A 24,043-nucleotide genomic window follows, 5' to 3' on the forward strand; every position below is an offset into this window, starting at 1 on the left:
CCACCAGCGCCTTTGTTTGGAGGCTTGGCATATTAACTCCGCCCACGCTCCTTTAAATCGTGACGATGGCGGTTTGCTTCCTAGCGCCCATTTACACCTCGTCAGAAAAAAGACCGCTAATTAGTGATCACATAAAAGGACCTCTTGTTGCAGCGTTTAGATCACCCCTGATGAAGGCACTAGACAGGAGTGTCGAAACGTTGGGTCTATGAATTGTAACTTCTTCGGTTACATTCATTAAATCTGCAAACCAAAGTAGCATCAAGCCATGTCGGGCTTGAGAAAGTCACTACCTGCTAAAATCCTTATTCGTTGCCAACTATATTGCGGGCATCTCCGCCATTACGTAATTGAAGGGCGATGAAAAATATGATGCGCCGTCGCCATTGCCTAAATAATTTGGATACCCCATTAGAGTGCGCCAGTAGACACCGCGAGGACCACACGTGATAGCGTGATAGATGTGAAGCCGCGTAAGCAAATAATTTTGCAACCCGCGTTTTGGGCGGGAAATCAAACTGGTAGTTGAACAGTATATCTCAGAATTTTGCAATTTTTAGTCAACTCGCAAAACAACAATACTGGCAGAGCTAAAGGTTTATCAACCAAAGTAAATTTTTATAATTCAAGTTCCGTTATGAAAGGGTTTTTAAGTGAAACTAGGCTGGAAAGAAAGAAACTGAGTGACCAAAGAAATCAAGCAGTGAAAGGCGAAAGTGAGTCGAGAAAAACGCGTAATAAAGTAGCAAAAGACTCTAAAACGGGCAGAATACAGCGAGGAGAGCGCGAAAGAGAACAAGAAAAGGCATAAGTAAAAAGGGAAATACTTAGCGAAGAGCAACGTGAGAAGGAAATGCAAAGGGCTCTAGAAGACAGACTGAAAAGAGGTCATCAGCAAAGAGAAGTGAATCACAAAGGATCCGAGAAAGGAGGAGAAGTAAATCTTGTCTTATCTAGTTTTCTCTAACGCAAAGGTCTAGAAAAATTCAAACCTTTTTTTTTTTTATATCAATCATCGTTTGATATTAGCCTCAGTTTATAATTCAAATCACGTTTCGGTAAAGCAATGACTTTCGCATATATCGCTTAAAGCCCTAACGCCGATTCATCACTCGAAAAACATTTCATATTGCTCGTACTCCTGAAGCTATTTCTTGTCCTTTCGATTGGAATCTTTAATACAGACGTGGTATTAAGGAAAAAGAAGTTATCTTACGGAATATGTTTTGCCTAGAAAGTTTTCAAATGATACCGAACGGCGTCAGCAAGTTTCTATCCTTCTCTATTCAGTTAACTATCGCGGGGCTTTCCTTATTTTCAAAAAAAAATCGCGCTTTATAGAAGATGAATTGTTTTAACGTAACAAAGTAGTGGCCTTTCCCAAAATTTAAATAAAATTAGATTGAATAGCGATGTTTATATTTACGTTAAGTCTGACGCAGTAATTTGATTTTAACTCAGCTAACTCCATTTTACTCGTGAGTTTGGGATCACTCAAGGTAGTGTGGATGCATTTCTGTTGGTATAACTATTGTAAATACAGTATCAATTAGTGACAAAAATTAATGATTTCCTGTGGGCGAGAATGTTTGGGAGAAGTTATGGTGGTAACTGATCCTCTTTTTGCTAGGATGCATAGGCTTTGATGATTATAATGTGCATCTTCTAGTTTTCAAAATTTAAATTTTGTATTATTTGTAACTGTTTACCATATAAATTTCTCTGCTCCTTAAGACCTCAAAAGTTAAAGAGGATGAGTCTATTTCCCCAACCCCCTCCCCATACCCCGAACCGGTCCCTAAATCCCCTCGACGAAACTCTTCTATAGCCATTGCTGAAGAGTTTTATTACAGTCTTGGCGAGACCTATATTAACATTATTTATGTGTGGATAACACTCCTGTTTCTACTAAATCCTCGACAACACCCCTCCACCATTCAATGTTGCCTGTAGGGAGCTAAAGGTTCATGGAATCACGATAGACATTGCTTGGTTTTGCGTTATATTCTTTTTGTTTTGTTTCGTTTTGTTTTTATAAGGTGGGGGGAGGAGGGGAAGGGGTGTTTGTGGGGTGAATACTTTAACTTAAAATTAACATTGAAGTAATAGAGGGTTAAAAAGGCCAACGAGTGAACAATTTTCACACCGACTGTAGTTACAGTAAAAACAAAACACCTCTCGTTTGATGCTCCAATCGGTAATAGAGAAATCGATATTTATTAGTCAACGCACGACCTTTAAGTTACCTTCATGAGAAGAGTGTTTATAAATGGGATTACCATTTTGCTGTAGCAAGTGGAGTGGACAAATTTCTTAATGATGCGATCTTCAACTGGCACTTTTCTCTGTGGCTAATTGGGGCTTGTCTTAATAACCGTGGTTCATAGGGTTGTGCCACACCTCAGCCACTGGCCTAACACTCTATAGCTGGAGGGTAGTTGAGTGTCAAAACATGACTATGGGGGAAAGGGCGCAGTTGACTTTGCGAAAACCTGGTGGTTGGGTATTTTGCTTGAAGACAGGCATCACCCGCCTTTAAGCCGGTATCAACGTGATACAGATCGAACTTCAAAGCTCAACCGGAATCGGAAACCACATCAAGAGGGAACGCAATATGGAGCCAATGAACCTCAAAGACCATTTTACCATCTCAACCTATACAGGAGAAAACTTGACTGCCTGACATATGAAAGGCCATATACTTGACATCTTAAGCTAGTAGTCAATACTCAATCAGGGAAAAACTGTGTGTTTAATAAACATGATTTTCTAATAGTCAAATGTTTTGTCACTTAAAGTATTTTGCCATCTTGTGCGCATGACTGTAGATCTTTTTATAATGCAAAAAGTAAGTTACACTTCCAATCAACTATGATACCGGACGATGACGAAACCTCCTTCATTTGGTTTGATAATTTTTTGATGGTAATATTCCCTCAAGCCTTACTTATAAGATACAATTACCTAAAAGAAAAACATTTAATAATATCCACGCTTTCAAGAAAAGAAAACTAGGCTAACTTATAAAATAAGACATCTCTGCATTTAGGGACGATCTTTTGCTTTTTTTTCCGAATCACGCACCAAAGAATTCATCATTGATAACAAGAGGTCAATTAAGTCATTTTCCTCTTTCAAATAATCAGCCTCCATGCATTCTGTTCGACGAGCGAGGACAATTAGTCTTTTTTCAATTTTTAGCATTCGCTCCTGTGTACATTGGATAATACTTTCAGAATTTAAACAGAATGGCTCTGCTTCAGAAAGGCACATGTTGGCGAATGTTGTCTCATCGCAAAACAACTTAAACTCAGTCCGATTACTTCCCTCGTGGAAAATGTCCATTAAACGCTCCTCAATAAAACGTGCCATTTCAAGCTCTTTTGCATTTTCCTCTGCGTTTGTTTTTGCGTCACCGTATGATTCATTGAGGACAGAAACAAGCATATTCATAAGAAATATAGTTGTGGATATACAAAACAAAAACGCAAACGTCGGACCAATGAAGGGTTTGTCCCTTCGAAGAGCGTCCATTGGGACTGCTTTTCCTAACAGGAATTCGAATTGAGACATGACTGCGTTGAGGTAACTAGAATACTCTAATACTACTCCACCAAAAAGTTGCATACCCGTTGCAACAAATGCATTGAACACGATCAGAAAAAAGAGCACATACGAGAGTTGATAGCCTATTGATTGCCGAAAAGATGAAAACAAGTATATTACGTGTAGGTTAAAACGAATAAGATTTAGTAGCTTGACTGTTACCATAAAAACAGCTATAGCAATAGACGCATTTTCTAGGCTAAGCCAATTTAAGGCTGTGTGGAAATGCACGATTTCATATGGATTGGCTTGAATAGATTTGATAGTGTTCAAAACGCTTTTAGCTCTGATCATGTAAAATGCTACAGAGGCTACAGAGAAAATAATCAGAAAGAAATCCACCATGTTCCAAACAGACTTGAAGAAACCTAAGCGTTGTTGATAAAGGTGAACTAACATAACTATGAAGTAAAAGAGGACCATTGCCATGAACAGAAACTGGCCAATTAAGAAAAACATCAAAGCTCCTGACTCAGTGCTGTACAACTCCAGTGTTTCAATTCTTCTTGTAGTGTAGGCTGCACCAGTAGCTATGGCCTCGTAAAAGTATGTTGCAACACTAATCAAGTTTGTATTGATATTGAAAACGGCAAACTCTAGAATTACAACTCGAGTCTGGCGATCAAGCCAACCAAGGCCAATAGTTTCGTCGAGGACACCTTGTGCAGTGGTTTCGTCATATCCCATAACAGCTGCATAACCACCCCCTTCATATGAATTGTATGCCGCCTGGATAGGATGGTTGCGAAGTTCTGCTGCTGATTGGTATCGCCAAGGTTTTGGGCACATTTCTAAAGCATTTGGCCACGATGAGTTGAAGGGAAGAGGCCTCCAGCCGGGAAGGCTTAGGAAAGTAGTGTCCTCACTATCTGAGGAGTAGTCGTGATAGCAAGTTGAGACGATTTTAGGATGTGATGCGCAGGAACCTTGAAGGAAAAATATACAAAGACAAAAATTAAAACCTCTAGTTTCCATTGATGATGTTAAGGTGAAAAGAAAATAAAAAAGCTGATTCTTTAAGATTTATATTTCAAAATGAATGTCCTATTTAAAAAATCCAGTGATTTCTAAGACGTGTGAATAGGAAGATTTTGTTTCGATTAATTTTCAGCACACCGGGAAGTGAGCAACAGTGTGATCATCAAAGGTTAAAACTGACTTTACTAAGCTACAAAAACACTTAGCAGAGGCGAGTATGTCACATCATTTCGAAATAGGGCTCTCTCTATGTTTCCTATAATTTATTAGTTTCATTTTTCTATGCACGTTGCAACAGGAGCCTTCTTCGAAATTTAGTTTTTGCATTAAAAAAAAGGAAATAGATCAATCTCATTTGAGTATACCTTTTCTAGTTCTGAGCTGTCGCAACCAAGGCATTCCTACTAGTATGGACATCTTGTTTTCGATGTATAGGTCGTTTTTTTCTTCAAGTCCATTATACCACACCTGATTATAAATGTTTGATAGGAACTCGTTCCTTAACCAGGCTTCAAATCTTTGTGCATTAGATACCTAAAATAAAAAATATGACTTTGAGAGCTGTTGACATTGTTATCTCATGAGGTTGATATATTTATCAAAATAACAAATAAACACAATAATCCAACAAAACAAAAGGCAGATCCTAACTTTTATTTTTTGCACTGATTGAAATATTTGGTTTTTTAATTGAAATTTCACATACCGGGAGTGAAAAACTGACGATAACTGACCTTTTTCCAACATATGGCTCCGTAGATCAGTTGGGATGTACCTGAGCATTTACAAGCCTCTTTTCTGCGATTTATCTAATTGCAGCTCACCAGCAGGGATAAATGCTTTAACCCTTTAACACCCATGAGTGAATTTTTTCTTACAATGTTAATGCAATATCAACCAGATAAGTGTGCGAATAAAGAAAATATCAATTTGGGGATAATTCGCTGATCCAATACTAAATTCTCTCAACTAACATCATAAGAACAGTATGGTTGACAGTAAGGAGAATTACAAATTTGATCTTGGAGTTAGAGGGTTAACCCTAGCTCTAATTTTTCTTTAAAAAGTCATTTCATTCTTCGACGATTTTGGGTTTGTTTTTCAAGAGAGAAATAAATACAACAAAAATGCCTTCTAACTATAAACTATAAAGTGAATTTTAGCTAAAACGAGAGTCTTACCACATTGAATTTAGTGAATCGATTTCTCGTCTCAGTTGTCATCAGGAAACGATTTCCATTCTTGTTTCCATAAGAAACGATGGCCAGAAGAAACACAAATATCAGATGAAGGATAATGTCTCTTGTCATGGTTGTTAACTGAGCTTCTTTTTTAGACCTCTCCCTCATCTTTTCACGCTGACATTTCTTAAATCGCTGTTTGGGATCATCACTTAAAAAGTCTATTTCAATTGCTAGTGGATCGATTGCAATTTCCTCTTTTTCTTCTTTATATTGGATTTTATTCTTTCTGATCAGGAGAAAGGATATAACGATGACTGCTACCATTACCTTCGTGGGTTGTACAACGAAAATATCTTGTCCATTGGAGATCAAGATGGAAGCAAGCCACTGCTCAGAGGTTTCCTTTCCCCACATTAGACTGTAAAACAGCGTAAACGTTGCGGCCGCCATAGTCGTACAGAAGCAGAGTAACCAGCCTACATAGACAAAGAAATGAGGTAGCATACAACCAGTGTCCGTTATTTCATCCAAAAGTCGTTGGGCCTCGTCTGTCACTCGGTATTTTTCACTCCTTTTCTTCCTCGGTCTGCTAGACTTAAAGAGGAAAGCAATTATTATGTTTATAGGTGCAATGATAATGCCACTTTGTACTCCGATGACTATCTGTTTCCAAGAAAACTTAAAAGGCCCAACCTGAATAGCGCCATCGGATTCACCACCAGTGTTATAGAACATGGCATTAGCTATCATTGCACTAAACAAAACTGAAAGACAACATGAAGCTCTTTGCACACGTGTAAAGGTGCTGCTGCATGCTTTTCCAAACACTGACATCCACAGGTGACTGTCGGAAATTTTTCGAGCAAAGCGCGAACGAACCTGAGCCGAGAAGGTAGAGTAAGTTGTGCTGTCCACAGTAACTTCTATTTGACCGTCGCCTTTCTCCAACGCAAGCCATCTATTAATGGGGAACACCCACCTTTCTTCCGTCTGCCGGTCTTTAATGACCACAGTCTCCACAAACCAAGACGGATTATCACCCAAATTATCGTGCTCCAAAGTAATTTCTTTTAATGTGCCAATGGTCTCAGCCATCACCAGAACAAAGCCATTGATACTCCCTCGACCGAAAAACTGGCTCGTATCCCCTTTCTCTCGCAGTGGAATTTGACTCTGCTCGTTGTTGTCGCCCTTGATACTAATGGTTATGTTAGCTGTTGTCGCTGAATGTTTCCACACACCAGTGCTTATAACCATATCGTAGTAATATGTTCCTCCCTTAACAACTGATATCAATTTAGGAGGGCAAATCTGAAAAGAAGGGTACATTCTGGTGTTAAAAACATATTGGTAAGAACGTAGCAGGTTTTATCTATGTTTCAATAGTAGCCTAAAAATGAAAAAAAGCAAACTATTTAGGAACAAGAATATTGAATTAGATGTAGTAGCAACCATAACCATACTTTGTCTTCATCTCCCTTATCGGACCTTCTTGCAAAGATCAATACGACGAAGTACAAAAGGAAACAACAGACAATTGTCACAAGTACTGAGATATTGCCACTTTCAGCAAGGTTTAAAAACTCCGTAAAAACTTTGTCGAAGTCAATTGGATTCGGTGCTTGGATGAAGTTTCCACCAAAAGATGTCAAATGATTGCACAGGCATACCAGATGCGTGGTGTTTGAATCTTGACTGACCTGTGGATGTAAATGTCCTGAAATATATCATCTAAATTTAACGAAAAGAGTTTTGGTGAATCGATTTCCCCTAACGTTACCAGCTTTAACTCAGTCCGCAAGGAAAGGAACTGATATCGGATATGGCTAAGTTTTGATAGAAGCTTGAAAAGCCGCACCTGTTGAGGAGTATCGTCTCCTTGACTACAAAGTTCCGCAATTTTGAAATAAAAAACTTGTTTCTAGTTGATATACTTTTAATACAGAGCTAATACGTTTCCTCATTGTGGAATAAAATAGGACACGAAGGACTTCACATACCTAATGTTTAGGTTTATCAGGAGTTGAAAATTTTGTATTATTTATTTTACCCTGCAATCTTCCGCAGTCCACTTTTCTGTTTCCTCTGACCAATACAAACAGCTTGACTGGATAATGGTTAAAGTGTAGTTAATGTCTGTATTTGGGTCATATTGCGGAACCATGGTTTTAAGGACTCCTTTCGGTGGTGGATCTTTAACGCCGACACATGACCGTCGTTCGCGACGATGATCAAAACATGACCTTCTTTGCCTAGAATGTTCACTTTCATTCTTAGAGCCTTTGATCAACAAGCCCACGTAGAGAAAACCAGGCTTAGAAGGCGTCACTTTAACAGACCCATCTTTGGTAAAGCAGGTTGTATTAAAAACTGTTTGTTTGTCACATTTAGAATTAAACATAAAGGTAAAGTTGTGGTCGAAGTCCATCATCGTTGGTCGTTGTCCAAATTTAATTCGCATTTCAATTTCCACTCCTGTCATGGCCAAACCCAATCTTAAAGAGACAGGGACGTCCGCCAGGTCTGCGTAATAACTTCGGAATGATATGCGGTCAGGCTTCAGGAAATAATGTTGTGTTGAGTTGCTGGAGTTCTTTGGTGGATTGGAAATCGGAATGACGATCTCGATGTCATGATCAAGATTTGACACATTTAGCTTTCCTTCACTGTCACTCTTAAGCTCGAGACTCGTGACGCTTGATTTGATTTTCTTGCTGCTACTGTCCCATGTAAAAGGATTAAAATCAACAGCTTGCATCTGAAATAAGACACACAATCTGTTAGATTCGGACTCTCCGACTCTGGCAACTAACTCTTGTGATGACTTCAGCTATGTTTGCTGAGACGTCGGTTGCCATTACTGGGACTCTATACATTCAAACATTCAGATTACACGACGATAAGTTATAAGATAGGTTATGTTGTTTGACAGTATGTCAAATGAAACCACAGCATTACTGGATTACTTTTTCGGTCAACTGAAGTGACGTCCACAGAATTCTGAGAATATCAGTGCAGGTTGCTTTAATATTTTATCCCACGAATAAAACACATACACTTGAATGTCGTAAAAGACAGCCTAACTTCTCTATCAGTGATTACTTATGTCCTTTATCATCTTCGTGAAAAGGTGAAAATTAAGATAAGAATGGCATCATACCTTTGCATTTATCTCTCCACCACCTATATTTCCAAGGCTGCTGGGAAGCTTGAATTTGCTTGGTCCATCTCCCATGCTGAGTCCTTTGGCATCATCGGCTGTGACCTTTTTCAACGATATTGCCAAGCTCGGAGTTTTTAGGACCAGATCTTCTGATGGCACCAAACGGCCAAAAAATGCATCACTCATGCTGCTCAGTTTTTCGGAGGCCTTTTTCACAAACTGGAAGGAGAGAAAGATTGTAAGCCGTAACGTGTTTTTCTAATGACTGTTAGATTTCCTTAGACTCTTTATTTTCCCTCTTAGTCCCATAAAATGAGTCATCAAAAATTGAAGTAAAAAAAACTACTAGCAAGGGAATACGTGGGTGAGTTTATTTTTAATTTGGAACCTGTGTTTGCAATCCTTACCTCTTGAGATGTTGCGGTAGCTGCCAAATCTGCTCTATCTTGACTCGAGCCTGCAGCAGACTTCAGAACATTGGTTAGACAGCCTGTAACACTTGTAGCTATTAGTTCCAACGCTGGTGTAAAAGGCTCTTCTGGATCGTTAAGGGTAGAAATCATCATATTTGAGGTACTCTCGGTCAATCGCATCGTCAACTCCTGATAAGAAAAAAAAATTAGTGTAATATCAACGAATCACTTTGCTCTTTGGGATATTGGTAGCAAGAAAACGGACAACATTATTCGAATAAAATAAAAAGGAAAGACATTTTCTGAGATCACAACGTAAGTCAAACGCAAGTTCCTTAATTAAGTTTACCTGTAAGTTTGACTTCGTTAGTTGTCTCCTTATTATCTTCGGGTCAAAATTTCTCAGTTATTTGAAACCAGAATCCTTTTAAGGCGAGAAAAAGCCTATTTTTGTCAATCGTACTGAGCATAGCTTGGTTAGCAGTCGAGTTTATTTATTATTAGGGAGGCATCAGCTTCAACTTCGTCATTGCTTGAAATTTGAAAACTGTAACTTTCCGATATTCATTCGATGTTATTTCAATGGACATGCAACAGAGATCAGTTCGTTTGCCGTTACCATGTACAAGCTAAAATTGATTTTTCGTATATGTTTGCATATAAATTTATAGGGCGCACCAGGTTGTCATTGTTGCTGTTATCGTTGACGTCAACCTCAGCTCCCATAGCTAAGCTCACCACGGACATAACCAGACGAGACATTTCAAGATTCTCTGGTGTTATGGCTGTAAACTTCGTAATTAATGTGCTTAAGATCTACAAACAAAAAGAAGTGTGCCAAACATATTTAACGTTCACCTTCCACTAAAGATAAATAGAAATGGCAATAAAATTGTGTAGTAATACAGATAATCAAAACGAAATTACGAGAGAAATCTTTAAGTCTTGCTGAGTACATTTAAGTAGTTTTTATTTTCACGTACCAAAGCTTTGTGTTTAGGGTCCAGTTCTTTTCCACATTCGCTTTTTCCATTTGCAGACTTGATGACAGATATACCGAGTTGAACAGCTTGGCTAAGTTCACCTTTGTTGAGAAATTCATCCAGCTTGTTACCTTCCCCTACTACAAAACTTTTTAACTTGTTTGCAACTTGCTCGGGTGACGAAACACATGAATCAAGGCTTGATGATGGCTTTACCTGCAGACGAAAAGTTTTATTGTAGTCTTTTGTGAGAAAAATCGAAAATTTGTGTCCATTACAGATTTTTAATGGATTCTAGCAACGGCGTCTTAATAATAGATGATAATGGAAGTTTTTTGCTGAAAAAACTCCAGAGGTAAGTAGGTAAAGAAAAAACATACCGTTTATATAGATCAAAATTTTAAAACATGAAAATCTTTGGTTAAGTTCCAAATTTTTCTTGCTTTGTAATATCAATCACTGCACCTTGATAAATAATTTATGTTCAACAGCTGCCCCAACTGCATTTTTGATAACAATAGTGACTTCGAGCAGGAAATCTTTGTCCGGTAATCCTGTCGGTAACACTGTCGATACAGACGAGGGTGATGTGCCATAAGATATAGGCTCCTCTCCAAGGGTAAATTCATAAGTGAGCGGTAAGCTTGCATCCTGCCAATCGAAGCACTCGAAAGTAAACTCAGTCTCCAGTGAAACGCCTTCAGAGACTGACGTCGTGCAGTAACCACTGTGCGGCTCCCCTGCAGTTTCAAAGAGAAGCGTAGAAAACCCGTATGTCCCCTCCAGAGATTTCACAAATAACGTTAAATTGTATTTTGATTCAGATTGCAATGAATTCTTCTTGATAATCATATTAGTAGCATTTACAGCAGTTGAAGTCATATTGGGTAAAATAGGTATGTTTACCCATTTTGAACCATTAAATTTGGACAAGCGCCATTCATAAGTGGATCCACTACAAGGAGAATTAGGACACTCTGATGTCACCCGGAGCTTGTTTGACGCAGATACTATTGCACCACAATCTACGAAGCATCTAAGAGAAAAGAAAGTAAACTATAAAAAAGCAAAAACAAAGCAAAAAAAGAACATACACAAATATACACAAAAGCAAAAAGCAGTGTGGAGAACTGTTAAAACAGTTTCAGCTTCACTGGCACTTTATTGACTTAACGTAAATAGCTGAATTGAAATATGCCTACGCGCTTGAAAAAGACGTTTCAGTTGCATAGCGATATGACTCTTTGAAACCAGTACCCGCCAGTCACTAGTGGAGCAGGTCTTTAATAACTATGCTGCACTTTGGCCAAACCTTGAGATACCTAATGAAGCTTTTAAGTCCAATTTATTGAAATTATTCTTAAGTTGCGAAAAAGATTTTAATCGTACTTTTAAATACCGATATAAATGCCAGCGTCTGTTTCCTCGAATCTCTCCGATATCTAATTTGTTTCCCAAGTAATTCAGAATCCGCCTGAGAATATTAAAAGTAAAAGTTAAAGCCTTTGTGCAGGCTCAAGTGGCCCATGGGGCTGGCGCTTAGCTCCGGTTTCTATTTATTGTATTGCTACTCTCCCCTAGATGGGATGCTAGTCCATCGCAAGGTTACCCCCAGCACATTCGCTGGTACCCATTTGTACACCTGGGTGAAGAGAAGCACTGTGAGAGTAAAGTGTCTTACCTAAGAACACAACCAGTGACCCTGGCCAGGGCACGAGCCCGGACCACTCGATCCGGAGTCAAACGCACCTGTGAACATCGGTCTGTCATAATTGGGAAAAAAATTACCTGAGAGTCACCTGAGGTACCTCTCCAGCAGCTATAGCAAAGGAAATTTCAGCAAATGAACTTCTCACATCCTTGGAAACGGTAAGTCGTAGCAAGTAAGTCTTATCGATTTCCAGTCCACTGGGATCAATTCTAATTACCGTGGAGCTTAAGTTTCCTTTACCATGAAATGAACCGAAACAAGTGTTGCTTACATTAGCGTTATTCCGACAGGTCCACGTGAAGTTGAGCCCAGCATGTGTTCCAGGACCAATATCAGCATCGTAACTCAGGGAACCATCCACAGTCACAATGTTTTTGGATCCCCATCGAACACTGCTTCCCCCATCAATGATTGCTCGCACTGGAGCTGCAATAACCTCGATGAAGCCATAATCAAAAGCATTGAGCATCCGTGGGGATTCTTGATCGCCAACTGTAATTGAAGCATTGAATTTGACTTGGTAGATACCTGCTGGTATGGATCGTCTGTTTATTGTCCACTCCGTTGTTCCTTGACTAACTAAAGTGCCTAATGCTGACTCGGAAGCAGCTAGCTCCATTTCACTGACCACGCTCCATTCGAAAGTGCTTTTCAGTACAGTTAAGTCTTCATTTAGACCATGTATCACGGCTTCCTGGACGCTTTTGTCTGAACGATATACAGGTGTGGCATGGCACTTGTCTTTTGAAATATTTCTGATGGTCACCGAGAAATCTCCTAAAAATATATTGGAAAAACATCTTCTTTAGCTTTCAACCTCAAAGAAACAAGCTTTCTGTAATTGCTATCGAAAACAAACTGAATTATCTTCTGGTGTTTTACACTAGGGTTTCTGCTATGAAGAAAGTATCTAAGGCTTTGTCCACTTTTCATCACCTTGTTCGATTATAGTAATGTATAGACCTTAACGAAATGATTAATTCTCAGCTCAGTTTTGTTTCACTGAAACTTGAATTGAATCTTACCGTCTGGCTCACATGCTATTCCATCTCCAGTGTAGTCTTTGCGGCACTCGCAGCTGAAGGACCCCGGATTGTTAAAGCAGTGAGCAACTCCATGACAGTTGTGAGTTGAGGTTGCACATTCATCGACATCTACATAATTCCATAAATGTGTTTAAGTCTTGTGACAAGGATAAGTGCCTCACTAAATAAAAGACAGCAAGAAGGAATTGATCTTGCAAATATTTCCTACCAGCACAACTTGTACCATTTCCTTCATATCCTTTGAAGCATGTGCAATTAAAAGATCCGATTGTGTTATTACAGGCTGCCCATTGGTCGCAGTTGTGCACATTTGTGGTGCATTCGTTAATATCTATACGAAAAAGAGAAATACGTATTTAAGACTATATAGCTGTCAAACCTAATCTAAAAAAAACAAACAAACAAACCAACAAAGGAAAAAAATTATTTCTCGTGGCTTATATGCAAAAGAATGGGACATGGATGATGTTTTGTTACTACTGTTGGGGTGTCAGACTGACAGTGATGATTATGAAATGATTCCTAAATTTCCCTCAAGAATGTCATGAAATCGATCTGCTGCACAGATATCAAAAGCTGTAAGATTACATTTTGAAAATGTCCATATTGCAAAGACAAGTATTCTGTCAATAGTAGTGTCATTATTTTCAGTTTTATCATTGTTGTCTTTTAATCATTGTTATTATTTTAATTCTTATCAACATTTCCAGTCGCATGAGTATCTAAGGTCTGTTTTTAACAGTTTCATCGACGAGATGTCGAAGTTTACGAGAACGTTTAGCTAATACTTCATTCAGAATGTTAGCGGCAGAGTTCGTTACGGTGAACTAAAGGTTTGAGCTTCATTATACGTGCCATTGCAAAATCGTCCATCTCCAGAGTATCCAGATAAACATCTACATGCGAATGATCCATATCTATTAGAGCACTTTGCCTCAGGAGCGCAGTCATCCAGTTCTTCCTTACACTCGTTTATGTCTATGGATTTAAAGGTCATTATGAAAACAAATAACAACTTGCATTATATGAAGTGAAACAAGAAGTTCTTTTGATCCAATTTGTGATCCTCGTTTGTAACCTTAAAGAAAACATTGACTTAATATTGAAACGAGGAGGCAAGAATGATACAGAAAATATGACCAGACATCCAAATCTTAAATGCGCTCATTTGTTGAGGCATATGTACACTTTTTCCAGTGCTGATTAGTGAACTTTTCCATTTCCTAGATAATTTTCAAAACTTAGAAACATCAGCAAAACTCGTAAAATAATGAGTCTTTTGATTATCCAAAAAGGAATTCTTGGTACCATTTTTCTTTTTACTGGCACGCATTATCTTTTTGTATAAGAAGAAATCATTACTGATGAAACAATCTCGTCAGAGTTGGAAAATATGTTTAGCATACCCTATCTAAATCTGGAGTTAAACGTTGTTCGGCAAGTTGTAAACGGTTATCGTGGTTTAAAGTGATCTATAATTCACTTTATTTGAGAAAATGGGTACGATACCAAGGTATGCATTTATGTCACAGGAAATATGGGCGTACATGTAGGGAAAAGAAGAAGACTTATTCATATATAAAATCCTCAAATAATTTTCCCTTCAAAAGGTACCAGTTTTCGAAAGCGAGCACGATGAAAACTTGGAGCTTCGGAACACACATACTGTCCAAGGAAATATCTGCGTGCATATTTCGTAGCTTATTAGGAGATATTGACTTGATGATCTTTCAAATAGTTTTCTTTTCTAGAGACAAAGTCTCCTCGTCCACAGCTCTTTGGCACGTAGAAAAAAAAACGTTTATGCATTCTAAACAACAAAATGATGCAATCCTGTCTTAAATTATACATTTCGTTTGAAGGTTGCGGAAAATCACTTTTCTTTATAACCGGGTATTCCCGGTTTCAGCTGAGACATATTTGAGCACGTGGAGTCGGTCATATACCATACCAAAACAGCTGACACCGTCTCCTGTAAATCCTTGAAGACAAGTGCAATTGAATGAGCCCACAGTATTGTTACAATGCGCCATGCGGTGGCAATTGTGTTTCTGCTCTTGACATTCATCCAAATCTGCAAAAATCGTATTAGATGATGTAAGCTCCTGTGTGCTTCTGCCCTATCTATCCTATCCTACTTTAGATTTTTTTTTTCTGTCAGTCTGCCGAGTCGTACGTCCTACCATATGTCCGTCCTTGAGAGTATGGAGATCGTAATTCTTCGTACATTTCAGTGCGCGTATGCGTGTGTTTCCTTACACGACTAGTAAGACTAGTTAGACAAAGGCATGAAAAGGCAGAAAAGCGTACGCAATGTGACCGAAAGGATCACGGGCCAAGTGGCTAGCACAACCCGAGCTATCTCGCTTTCCCCAGGATGTTGTTTCATAAAAGTTGTTACTTAGTCGGAGCTGATGGTGCTTTGGCCCGCGGGAAGAAGAACCCATGAATCTTTGTCTTGAACTTATCATCCTGCCTCTGGATGTTGTGAGGACAGTTTCCATCGGGGAATGTTGGAGAATGGGAGATTACAACTGCATATGAGGCTTAACGTCATTTTTGGCATGACAGGACGGAAAATGCGTACACTGTAAGTATCTCCCGTTGTCCTATACAAAGCCTTAGAAAAGTTTTCTAAGGCTTTGTATGGGACAACGGGAGGTACTTACAGTGCACTCGTTTTCCGTCCTGTCATGTGTGCTTCATTCGAGATGCGGCTTGGTGACGACTTCACATGAAAGCTTATGTCCTACCATTAAAATTACCTGAACAACCGAACAGCTCCACCCTCATGGCAATTTCCTCGTTCCAGTCAATTGGACGAAATCGGACGTAACGTCCCACGATGGAGGGATTTAAATCGTGGTAAACTATTGAATACCTGTTAGTATTTCCATCAAAAGCCTTGATGTATCCAAAAAAATAAAGGAAAAGAATCTGCTGATTTCTTCGATCGAGAAAGTTATGATAATTAAATCTCACTGACTTTTTAAAAATTGTAAGTTAGAATTTAAAGTGAAAGACAACTAAAGAGAAGTTGGTAGTTCTAGGTCAGTTTGGGACGGAAGTATAAAAAGTAAAATCGTTGAGGTGGGAAAAGTATTAGATTTTCATGCTAGATGTTCGTCTGGAAAGGTAAAGATTTTGAATTTTAATTTTCCTTCTTCTGATGACATACCTGATTGGCCGCGCTCCCCGGCCACTACAAAAGGTTTTTAAGAATACTTTAGAATGTTTTATACAGATGTTCAATAACTATGCATGCATTGAAACAATAAAAGGAGAACAAAACAGCCAAATTCCTGATATATACGATGCACTCTACATGTTTTTTTTTGCAATACTGTCTTCTTTTATGAAAAAAAGAAGCCTCGTCAATACTTTAATATCAGGAAACTGTGATGCTGCGTCGGTGGGAGGGTTTAACATGGTAATTTCCTCTGAACGAAGTGAGCGGTAGTCCTTTGCTCTGACTAAGGGCTAACGCCTGACACGTCGAGTTTGAATCTTTTTACGGCGGCCAATTTACGTTGTCAGCTCAGTTGATAATACTAACTTACCCTGTAATACTCTAATATACCTTTTTTACTGCCGGTTCTATGTAATAATCGAAGTTAATTTCGTCGTTACTATATTGTAGATTGTAGCTAGTAACCCATTTTTTCTTCTTGGGATCATTCAGTCCTTGTGTGGCAATTCTCGTTACGATGGTATCTTTTTCTAGCAAATCAATCTGAAGCCATTGGTCGGCATTGTTCACGAGAGGCAGCCACGTTCCCTCTGAAGCTTTCAGTCTGGCCTTATTCGCCGCATGAGCTGCTTTCAGTTCTGAAGAGGCACTTATTTGTCCGTCAGAAATGACACCGTTTTCCATACCAAAAGGGTCTTGACATTCTTTGAATTTTCAGATAATAAACAGAAAGTTTTAATTTAGAGTATATAATCAACTGCCTTCCTTACCAAAACTGAGTTAAACACAATAATTTTCAAAATTTGATAGGACGCAAGATAAGTGAATTACGAACTGCACGTCAATCAAAGCAATACTCATTATCAACAGGTTAAATTCATCTTTACCTAAACAGCCGTACAGCTCTACTCGCATTGTTATCCACCTATACCAGGCTGTCGGTCGGAAACGGATGTATCTTGCTCTAATTGGTGGAAAGAGGTCATGGTACACAACAGTGTCTTTGTCTGTGTTTCCAACGAAATTCTAAAATGAGATCAACACACTGAGAGACGTAAACCTCCTACCTATGTTGCATGCACTGCATTCTTCAACCTTGGGCTGTCTCAAGTATTTAAGTCAAATTTAAATCCACCGTTTTAAAATAATCCGCAAAAAGCCGTTAGAGTTATTATCTGCTCGACATGAAATTTGGCAGTTGTTTGATGTCAGCCTTTATCAGAGATCATGACTAATTTCTTAAATTTAACAACATATTTTTGTTATCATCACTTAAACTACTCTCCGTCTTTGAAAGACGAAGATATCCATACAACATGAAAGACTTGATTCTCCTATAAAATTGAGAGTTAACACTTTTTGAAGATTATTTAGACTCTATTCCGAACGACAGTTAAGATCAAAGTGTGCTGAGAGCGAACTTCCGATTCAAGTCACGTGATTTGTTACGTGATACAATGAAAGAAAGGGACAAATCGTATGAAAAAGCCCATTTTAACACTGTCGTTTTCAGAAAAGGATAATCATTAAAGAAATGTCAAACCAATCTCACCACCTGTAGAGGTTCTAGTGGAAATGTTTCCTTTTACATGGTATACTGACTAATTTCCCCTTATGAAAGGCCAAAACAAGCCCTAAACATCTCTTGTAATGTTAGATTATCCCCGGATTTAAATCATGGAGATTCGAGCCAGTTAAAATTCTGTACTCTGCTTCAGATATAATTATCTTATTTGTAAGCTTAATTTTTCCGCTGTAATTTTAATTAGACTTCTTTAACTTATTTATTCCCCAAAGTTGGAAGCTGTGGAAAATGATCAGCACAGACTTTGGTGCTTATTCACTAGAGTAACTCAGTAGTTCCTCTTAATTTAAGCTGAATTTTATACTTTCGAATTGATCCCTTAACGAAGTGCATGGTTTGACTCTTACAGTGTATTTTTTTAGATATCCCATTTAATAGAGATGGATTATTGATGAAAATTAATTTAGATAAGTATCAAACCTTCGCCTCCACATGTCCACGTTCTTTATAAATGTGGAACTTTACTCCATCGTTGCTGTAAGTTAGATTATAGCTGGTCACCCAGTTCAACGTAGTTTGGCCGTTTCGTCCTTGCGTTGCAACCCTTGTTATTTTAACGTATGGATTAATCAGCTCTATCTGGAGCCACTGGTTTTCATCATTTGTGAGAGCCACCCAAGCCCCTGCTTTGTAACCTGATTGTTTAAAGTGAAGTCTACCATTATGAGCAGCTTCATTGTGATCCCATTCAGAAGAGGCACTAATTTGCTCGTTGGCGATGGCTTTGCTCTCCATTCCTTGAGCTTCTGCACATTCTAAGTAACATTAACGTTTTGTATTAACATAAATATCATGATTCTATCGCAATAGCTACTTCAAGTCAATCTAAAGCGAGCTCTAGTTTTTTTCGTTTGTCAAATATTCTTACACCCCATGGTTTTATTCTATTTCATTACATCATATTGACATCATGCGCACCAAGTTTTTACCGAATCAATGAAAACTATGTAAAAAGCATTGAATACGGAAAGCTCTTTCCCGTAGATGTGATAGTGCGTTTGGTTTTTAAGAGAAACAAAGGAGTCGGAAGGTTAATTAATAAAACAGCGATGAAATTACCGAGAAGTCGGAAAAGTTTTTAAATTATTTGCAAGCAAAATCGAAAAATCTCCTCGACGACCTCAGTTATAAGTTCAATTTCCAACTCAAGAAGAACCCCGTCTCAGAAGTAATTTAATTGATTTTGAATTTTTACCCTCATCACTCACTCAGCTTCTCCGGAAAATAAACAACAGTTTTACCAAAAGAAACATAGAAATCGTAGCCTTTTGGCGCAAACTCCAGTGGCACCAAACGATATGAATTAGATCTGATTCGTTTACGTTTTAACGTTGGGGGTAAATGTAAGCTGCTTTAAAGCTTCTGTACATTTTACGAGTAATTAATTGCCACCGTGCTTAGGCCGAAAAAAAAAGTTCTACCACCCTTTTCCTTATTGTAAGCTCATTAATAGATAGCAAACTTACTAGCGGATCCGTAAACCTCAACTCTGAGGCAGATTTGACCTTTCCAAGTAACTGGAAGAAAACGAATGTATCTTGCATAAACTGGAACTTCCAATGGATGTTGATTAATTGTGTTGGATCCACCTTCCCTGCGAAATTTCTAACAAAATGAGAAACTTTGATGAGGTGACATATTTAGAAAATTCTTTATACCTAAAAATAGATTTTGATGACGATAAAAATTTCAGACAACTACAAGGGACAACTATGGAACTGCCTTTTTCCCAAGTTATTGTCGAAGTTGAGAGGAAGTACATCGATGATCGCACCCTTTCTGACAGACGATGCAGTTTTTATTATGCTGCTTTGGCAGTACATTTATCGCTCTAACTGAACAAGGGACCAAAATCTCACGATTTTCCCTACCATTAGGATTCTAACGTGTAATAGTAAGCAACACACCAGACATTTTATCAGAAGAAAACAAAAACCTCCTCAATCCCAGAAAAAACTACGAAAACGACTTCTTTCGATGAAGCACCCCTCCGCCTATCTGCTTGTATAACGACGAACGGTAACGCCATTCCTGTGAGTTCAGTACATAAACCGAACAATGAAGTAGGTGTGCAACTCTCGTAAATCCTACAACCAAGCAATATCCGTCACCTACATACCGATGATAGGCGACGAAATTTACTGTCGAAATTGAAGAGAAAGACGAACTCAGTCGTAGACAAGGAGCGGGTTAAAATATCAGATGCTCTGACCGTGAAGCCATCTAGATCATAGAGACATAAGGCTCTCTGACAACAAGCCGACTGAGAGCTGGTCATTATGTTGGTTCGTATCTAACCCGTTTGTTTGCTCAGTCGACAGCGCACTGCATCGGTATCGCAAAGGTCATCCCGCACAGTCCTGAATTTTATTTTTCGGGCCTTATTTTTACTACTGCTTAAGTAGCGTTCTTTGTTGAGAAGATCGCTTTCGTATTCATTTAGAGTTAATCCTGCGTTCAAACTGTGTACTTAAAAATCTTATTGTACACCATCATAAAACGATAAATTTTCCGGTATTAAAACAAAACAACATTTTGGCGCAAATCGTACCACTTCTAAGTCGTTAGCATCCTTATATGTTGGCCAACGGCCCTCAAAAGATTTAGAGAGCGCTAGTTTAAAGTCTATCACCCATTCATTGCCATTGATGTCTCCTTGGGTTGCAACAGCGCACACTTCAATAATTTTTCCGAGATCAACTTGAAGCCACTGTTTTTCATCATTTTTTTCGGCGCACCATCCATCGCCTCTGGTACCGTTCAGACGTCCATATGATGGTAGGGTTTTGAAACCGTGGCTTGAATCATGACTTTTTGCCCTCATGAAGCTGTCAAGGATGATGCTTGAATTGGAAACTCCAACAGCTTTACTGAAGCAGTCATCAAAGGCTTCTGCGTTCCAAAAATTTGCATATTTCGGTAAATTTTTGCCTTCTATATCACAGTTTATTCTTAACATAATACGCACGACATTTCGTAAGAAATTACAATGCAAAAACTGTGAGAAATCTATTTTAGAACCATTAATTTATTTCTCCCATGAAGACATTATTTTCATGCTTGCCAATGGGTTAATATAGTGCGCGGTATCATATAGAGGCCAGCTGGGCTGCTATCTATATTCCCCATTTCACATCTTGTTGTTTTCTCGGAAAAGTAACCTATTTTGGCGCTTATGTTTTCTTTGCAATTGATTCATTCAAACCTATTGGGAAAAAATCGCGACAAAAACAAAAACAAAAACAACTGTCTGTTGGTAATACCAATTTAGGTTTAGGCTGAGCATCTCAAAATGTACTCTTTGACCGAGGGATATTCTGTTTTGTCGTGAATTTCTAATGATACACTCAACCGTTCAATAGGGTGAAAAAGAGAAGAAATTGCTGAATAAGAGAAAAACAGCAGTAAAGGATAAAGAAATTTAATTCATTTGTTTGAAAAATATTCGATATCGCTGTCGCTCTCTCACTGGTCGATAAACATGTCTTTACGTCACACGCTCTGCGTTTCTCGGCAAAGCTCATACCCATTTCAAAGTTATTGCAAGATTAATTACGTGAATTCATAAACATTTCAAAGTTATTGCAAGATTAATAACGTGAATTCATAAACATTTTAAAGTTATTGCAAGATTCGTAATGTGAATTCTAGAACAATTTAAAGTAAATGGGGAAGATTTTCAGGTCCTGGCATTTCTGACTCTAGACATTTCTAACTCGAGTGCCTGAGACTCGACGATGTATGGATTAATTGGCAGATGAAATATTGCGCTTAAGGAAAACAGAATGGCACAGCTAAATAAAAGTACATTTTTTTGTTCGTTATCAAGATAAAACGGCAAACGCTTACGATTCTACTGTCTCATTGCATAAAAATATCTCCTAAAAAGCTCTTTGATACCAGACAAGAAAATTACGTTTCCATGGCCTTAACCTCGATTACACCCTGAAAGGTGCCTTCTTCATTTAGACATCAAAGTTTCCTTGCGTACAAAATCCCACGAGTTAAACATACCTCCACTCGCTAAGCCTCTGATAATTACCACGATCAAGACTTGAACCTATAAGGCGAACGGATATATGTTTTTTGAAGGTTAAAAAACAGTTTTATCTCAGTACAGCAGAAGTACATGGAAGACACGTATAAAGGTCGGCAGGTTCACCTGTAGAAAAATTAAAGGCCTCTGAAACTTCATTTCGTCGCTATTTCATCCGAAACCGAGAAAAAGAATTTTTGTTATGTTGATATTATTTACAGAATTCTCCTGATCTCAATTTTTACCGACAGGTTTCATTCCCCGCTGAGATTGCATTCAAGAGAAAAAAAACAATCAATCAGTGTTAAAATCAATTTCGCAATGGCCACGAAAAGGCATGTTCTAGAAATATTAATAATTGAAGTAGGAAAAATGCGTAAATTCTTAATCACGCCTAAATTCGAAAAATGAATCATCCTGAAGAATAAAAAGAGTTTTATCTATTTTTCGGGAATATTTGTCAAATACATATTAAGATTGCGAAATTTTAGGTGTAAACAGGAGCTTCCAGTGTAAACAATATATCGCATTTGCGGTTTCTGCTAAACATAACACAGTATAAATATAAACTTCTTAGAGACACAGGTACTTTGGATCTATACCGACAATAGTGATAGCAGGGGTTAATTAGGAGCTTGTGTTGACACTTTTCAATCAACAGAGTCTCCCTTTCTTAAAGGAATTATTAAGATGTAGCTTTTAATTCTTGAAATAAAATGCTGTCTAGTTGTGTTCTTGCTTATGTTCTTTTATTCTTAACCAATTTTTCCTCGTAAATGGTCATTATAGTTTTCGCTGTTCTACATCTTCACATTTCGATTGTTGTGCACAAATTAATATTTTGGCGAGCCTCTGCCTGAATAGCCTCTAATGAAGGAACTATGTCACGCTGTGTTTTTGTGCCCTGTGGCTCCAGTTTGCCACTTAAAAGGTGTCAAACTGCTATTGTTCCTCAAAGTAAATTAACGAGAAGCAGAGTGCGAATCGGCAAAGGTCAACGAGCACAGAGCGTGCAGACCGACTGATACAGGAGTGAGGAAGTGGGGAACGAGACCAATCGAAAGACTTCTTTGTTTATTTCATAACCGAGTCTAACCCTTACTATCTTTACAATTTAACCTACAGAAACGCTGATAACCTCTATTTATTTTTTAGGGAGAACACTCCACTATTAATATGAAATAAGTTAGGTATTCCATCAAGCTGATTTAAAGTCATCTTAACTACCTGTCCGTACAAACCTTGTTCTTAAAGTGCTTTTATACGTATGTATTTGTTACTGAGGTAATCAGACAGGCTGACCCAGTTCGGCTCAAAACTAGTTTAGATGGGGGGTTGTATAAACAATGACAAGGCCAAGACCACAACACCGTTAGTTACGTTCCCTACTCTTCGAAAGAAGCGCGGGAGTTCTTTAACGTCCCCTGCTAACCAATACAGAGGAGATGCAGGAGACGGAGTCTACGGTTTATCACACTCATCCGAGAAGGCTAGAATGTCTAACCATTTTCCGATGTCATGGCAGAAGGAGTGCGTTTTCCTCAGTTATTTAACGACCCTGAGTTTTTTTCTGATCTTGAGCTTGAACCCTCGACCTTCCCGTGAGGCAGTGCGACTCTCTACCACATGAATCAGCCAAGTGCGTTTCTTTTTTTTTATCATGTATTTCTTTTATTTCTAATCTTCCAAATAAATATTGGGTAAAACTTAATTTAGGAAAACCAAGGGAAAAGAAAACTCTCAGCATTCAGGTTCTTAACTCTTGATTGCCCGTCTGAGTAATGACTAAAGGTATTCGCTATCAGATAAAAAAGTTCCATAAAGTAATTTTCCTCCTTCAAATGATCATTTAGAATGTTTTCTGTTCGTCTTGAAAGCAAAACAGTCTATTCTCCACATTAAGCACTCGTTCCTCTGTACACTAGATGATATTTTCTAAATTCAAATAGAAAGGCTCTGCATGCTTCAGAAAGACACATTGGCGAATTTTGTCCCATGCAAAACAACTTAAACTCAGTCCAATTACTTTCCTCGTGGAAAATGTTTGTTAAACGTTGCTCAATAAGAAGTGCCATTTCAAGCTCTTCTGCACATTACTCTGCGTTTGCTCTGGCGTCGCCGTATGATTCGTTGAGGACAGAGACCAGC

At 38.4% G+C, this 24,043-nt stretch overlaps 1 protein-coding gene across 1 annotated transcript; it reads right to left on the reverse strand.

Moving 5' to 3' along the window:
• Positions 1-412: 412 nt before the first annotated feature.
• Positions 413-22,111, reverse strand: LOC113669769 (polycystin-1-like protein 2). The gene is made up of 23 exons (XM_089213024.1): positions 22,022-22,111; positions 21,874-21,919; positions 20,411-20,751; positions 19,326-19,464; positions 18,280-18,614; positions 17,162-17,300; positions 16,665-16,978; positions 15,850-15,988; positions 15,036-15,158; positions 13,940-14,062; positions 13,293-13,415; positions 13,064-13,192; positions 12,116-12,815; positions 10,793-11,363; positions 10,328-10,543; positions 10,023-10,160; positions 9,339-9,533; positions 8,929-9,150; positions 7,819-8,526; positions 7,232-7,468; positions 5,766-7,079; positions 4,950-5,118; positions 413-4,532 (listed from the first exon to the last, which is right to left on the reverse strand). The coding sequence occupies exons 1-23, from the start codon at positions 22,052-22,054 to the stop codon at positions 3,046-3,048; spliced, it is 7,941 nt and encodes a 2,646-aa protein (XP_089069150.1). The 5' UTR covers positions 22,055-22,111; the 3' UTR covers positions 413-3,045.
• Between the last annotated feature and the right edge of the window lie 1,932 nt (positions 22,112-24,043).

Source organism: Pocillopora damicornis, chromosome 7, assembly GCF_964200805.1.
Source record: "Pocillopora damicornis chromosome 7, jaPocDami1.2, whole genome shotgun sequence".
NCBI lineage: Eukaryota > Metazoa > Cnidaria > Anthozoa > Scleractinia > Pocilloporidae > Pocillopora > Pocillopora damicornis.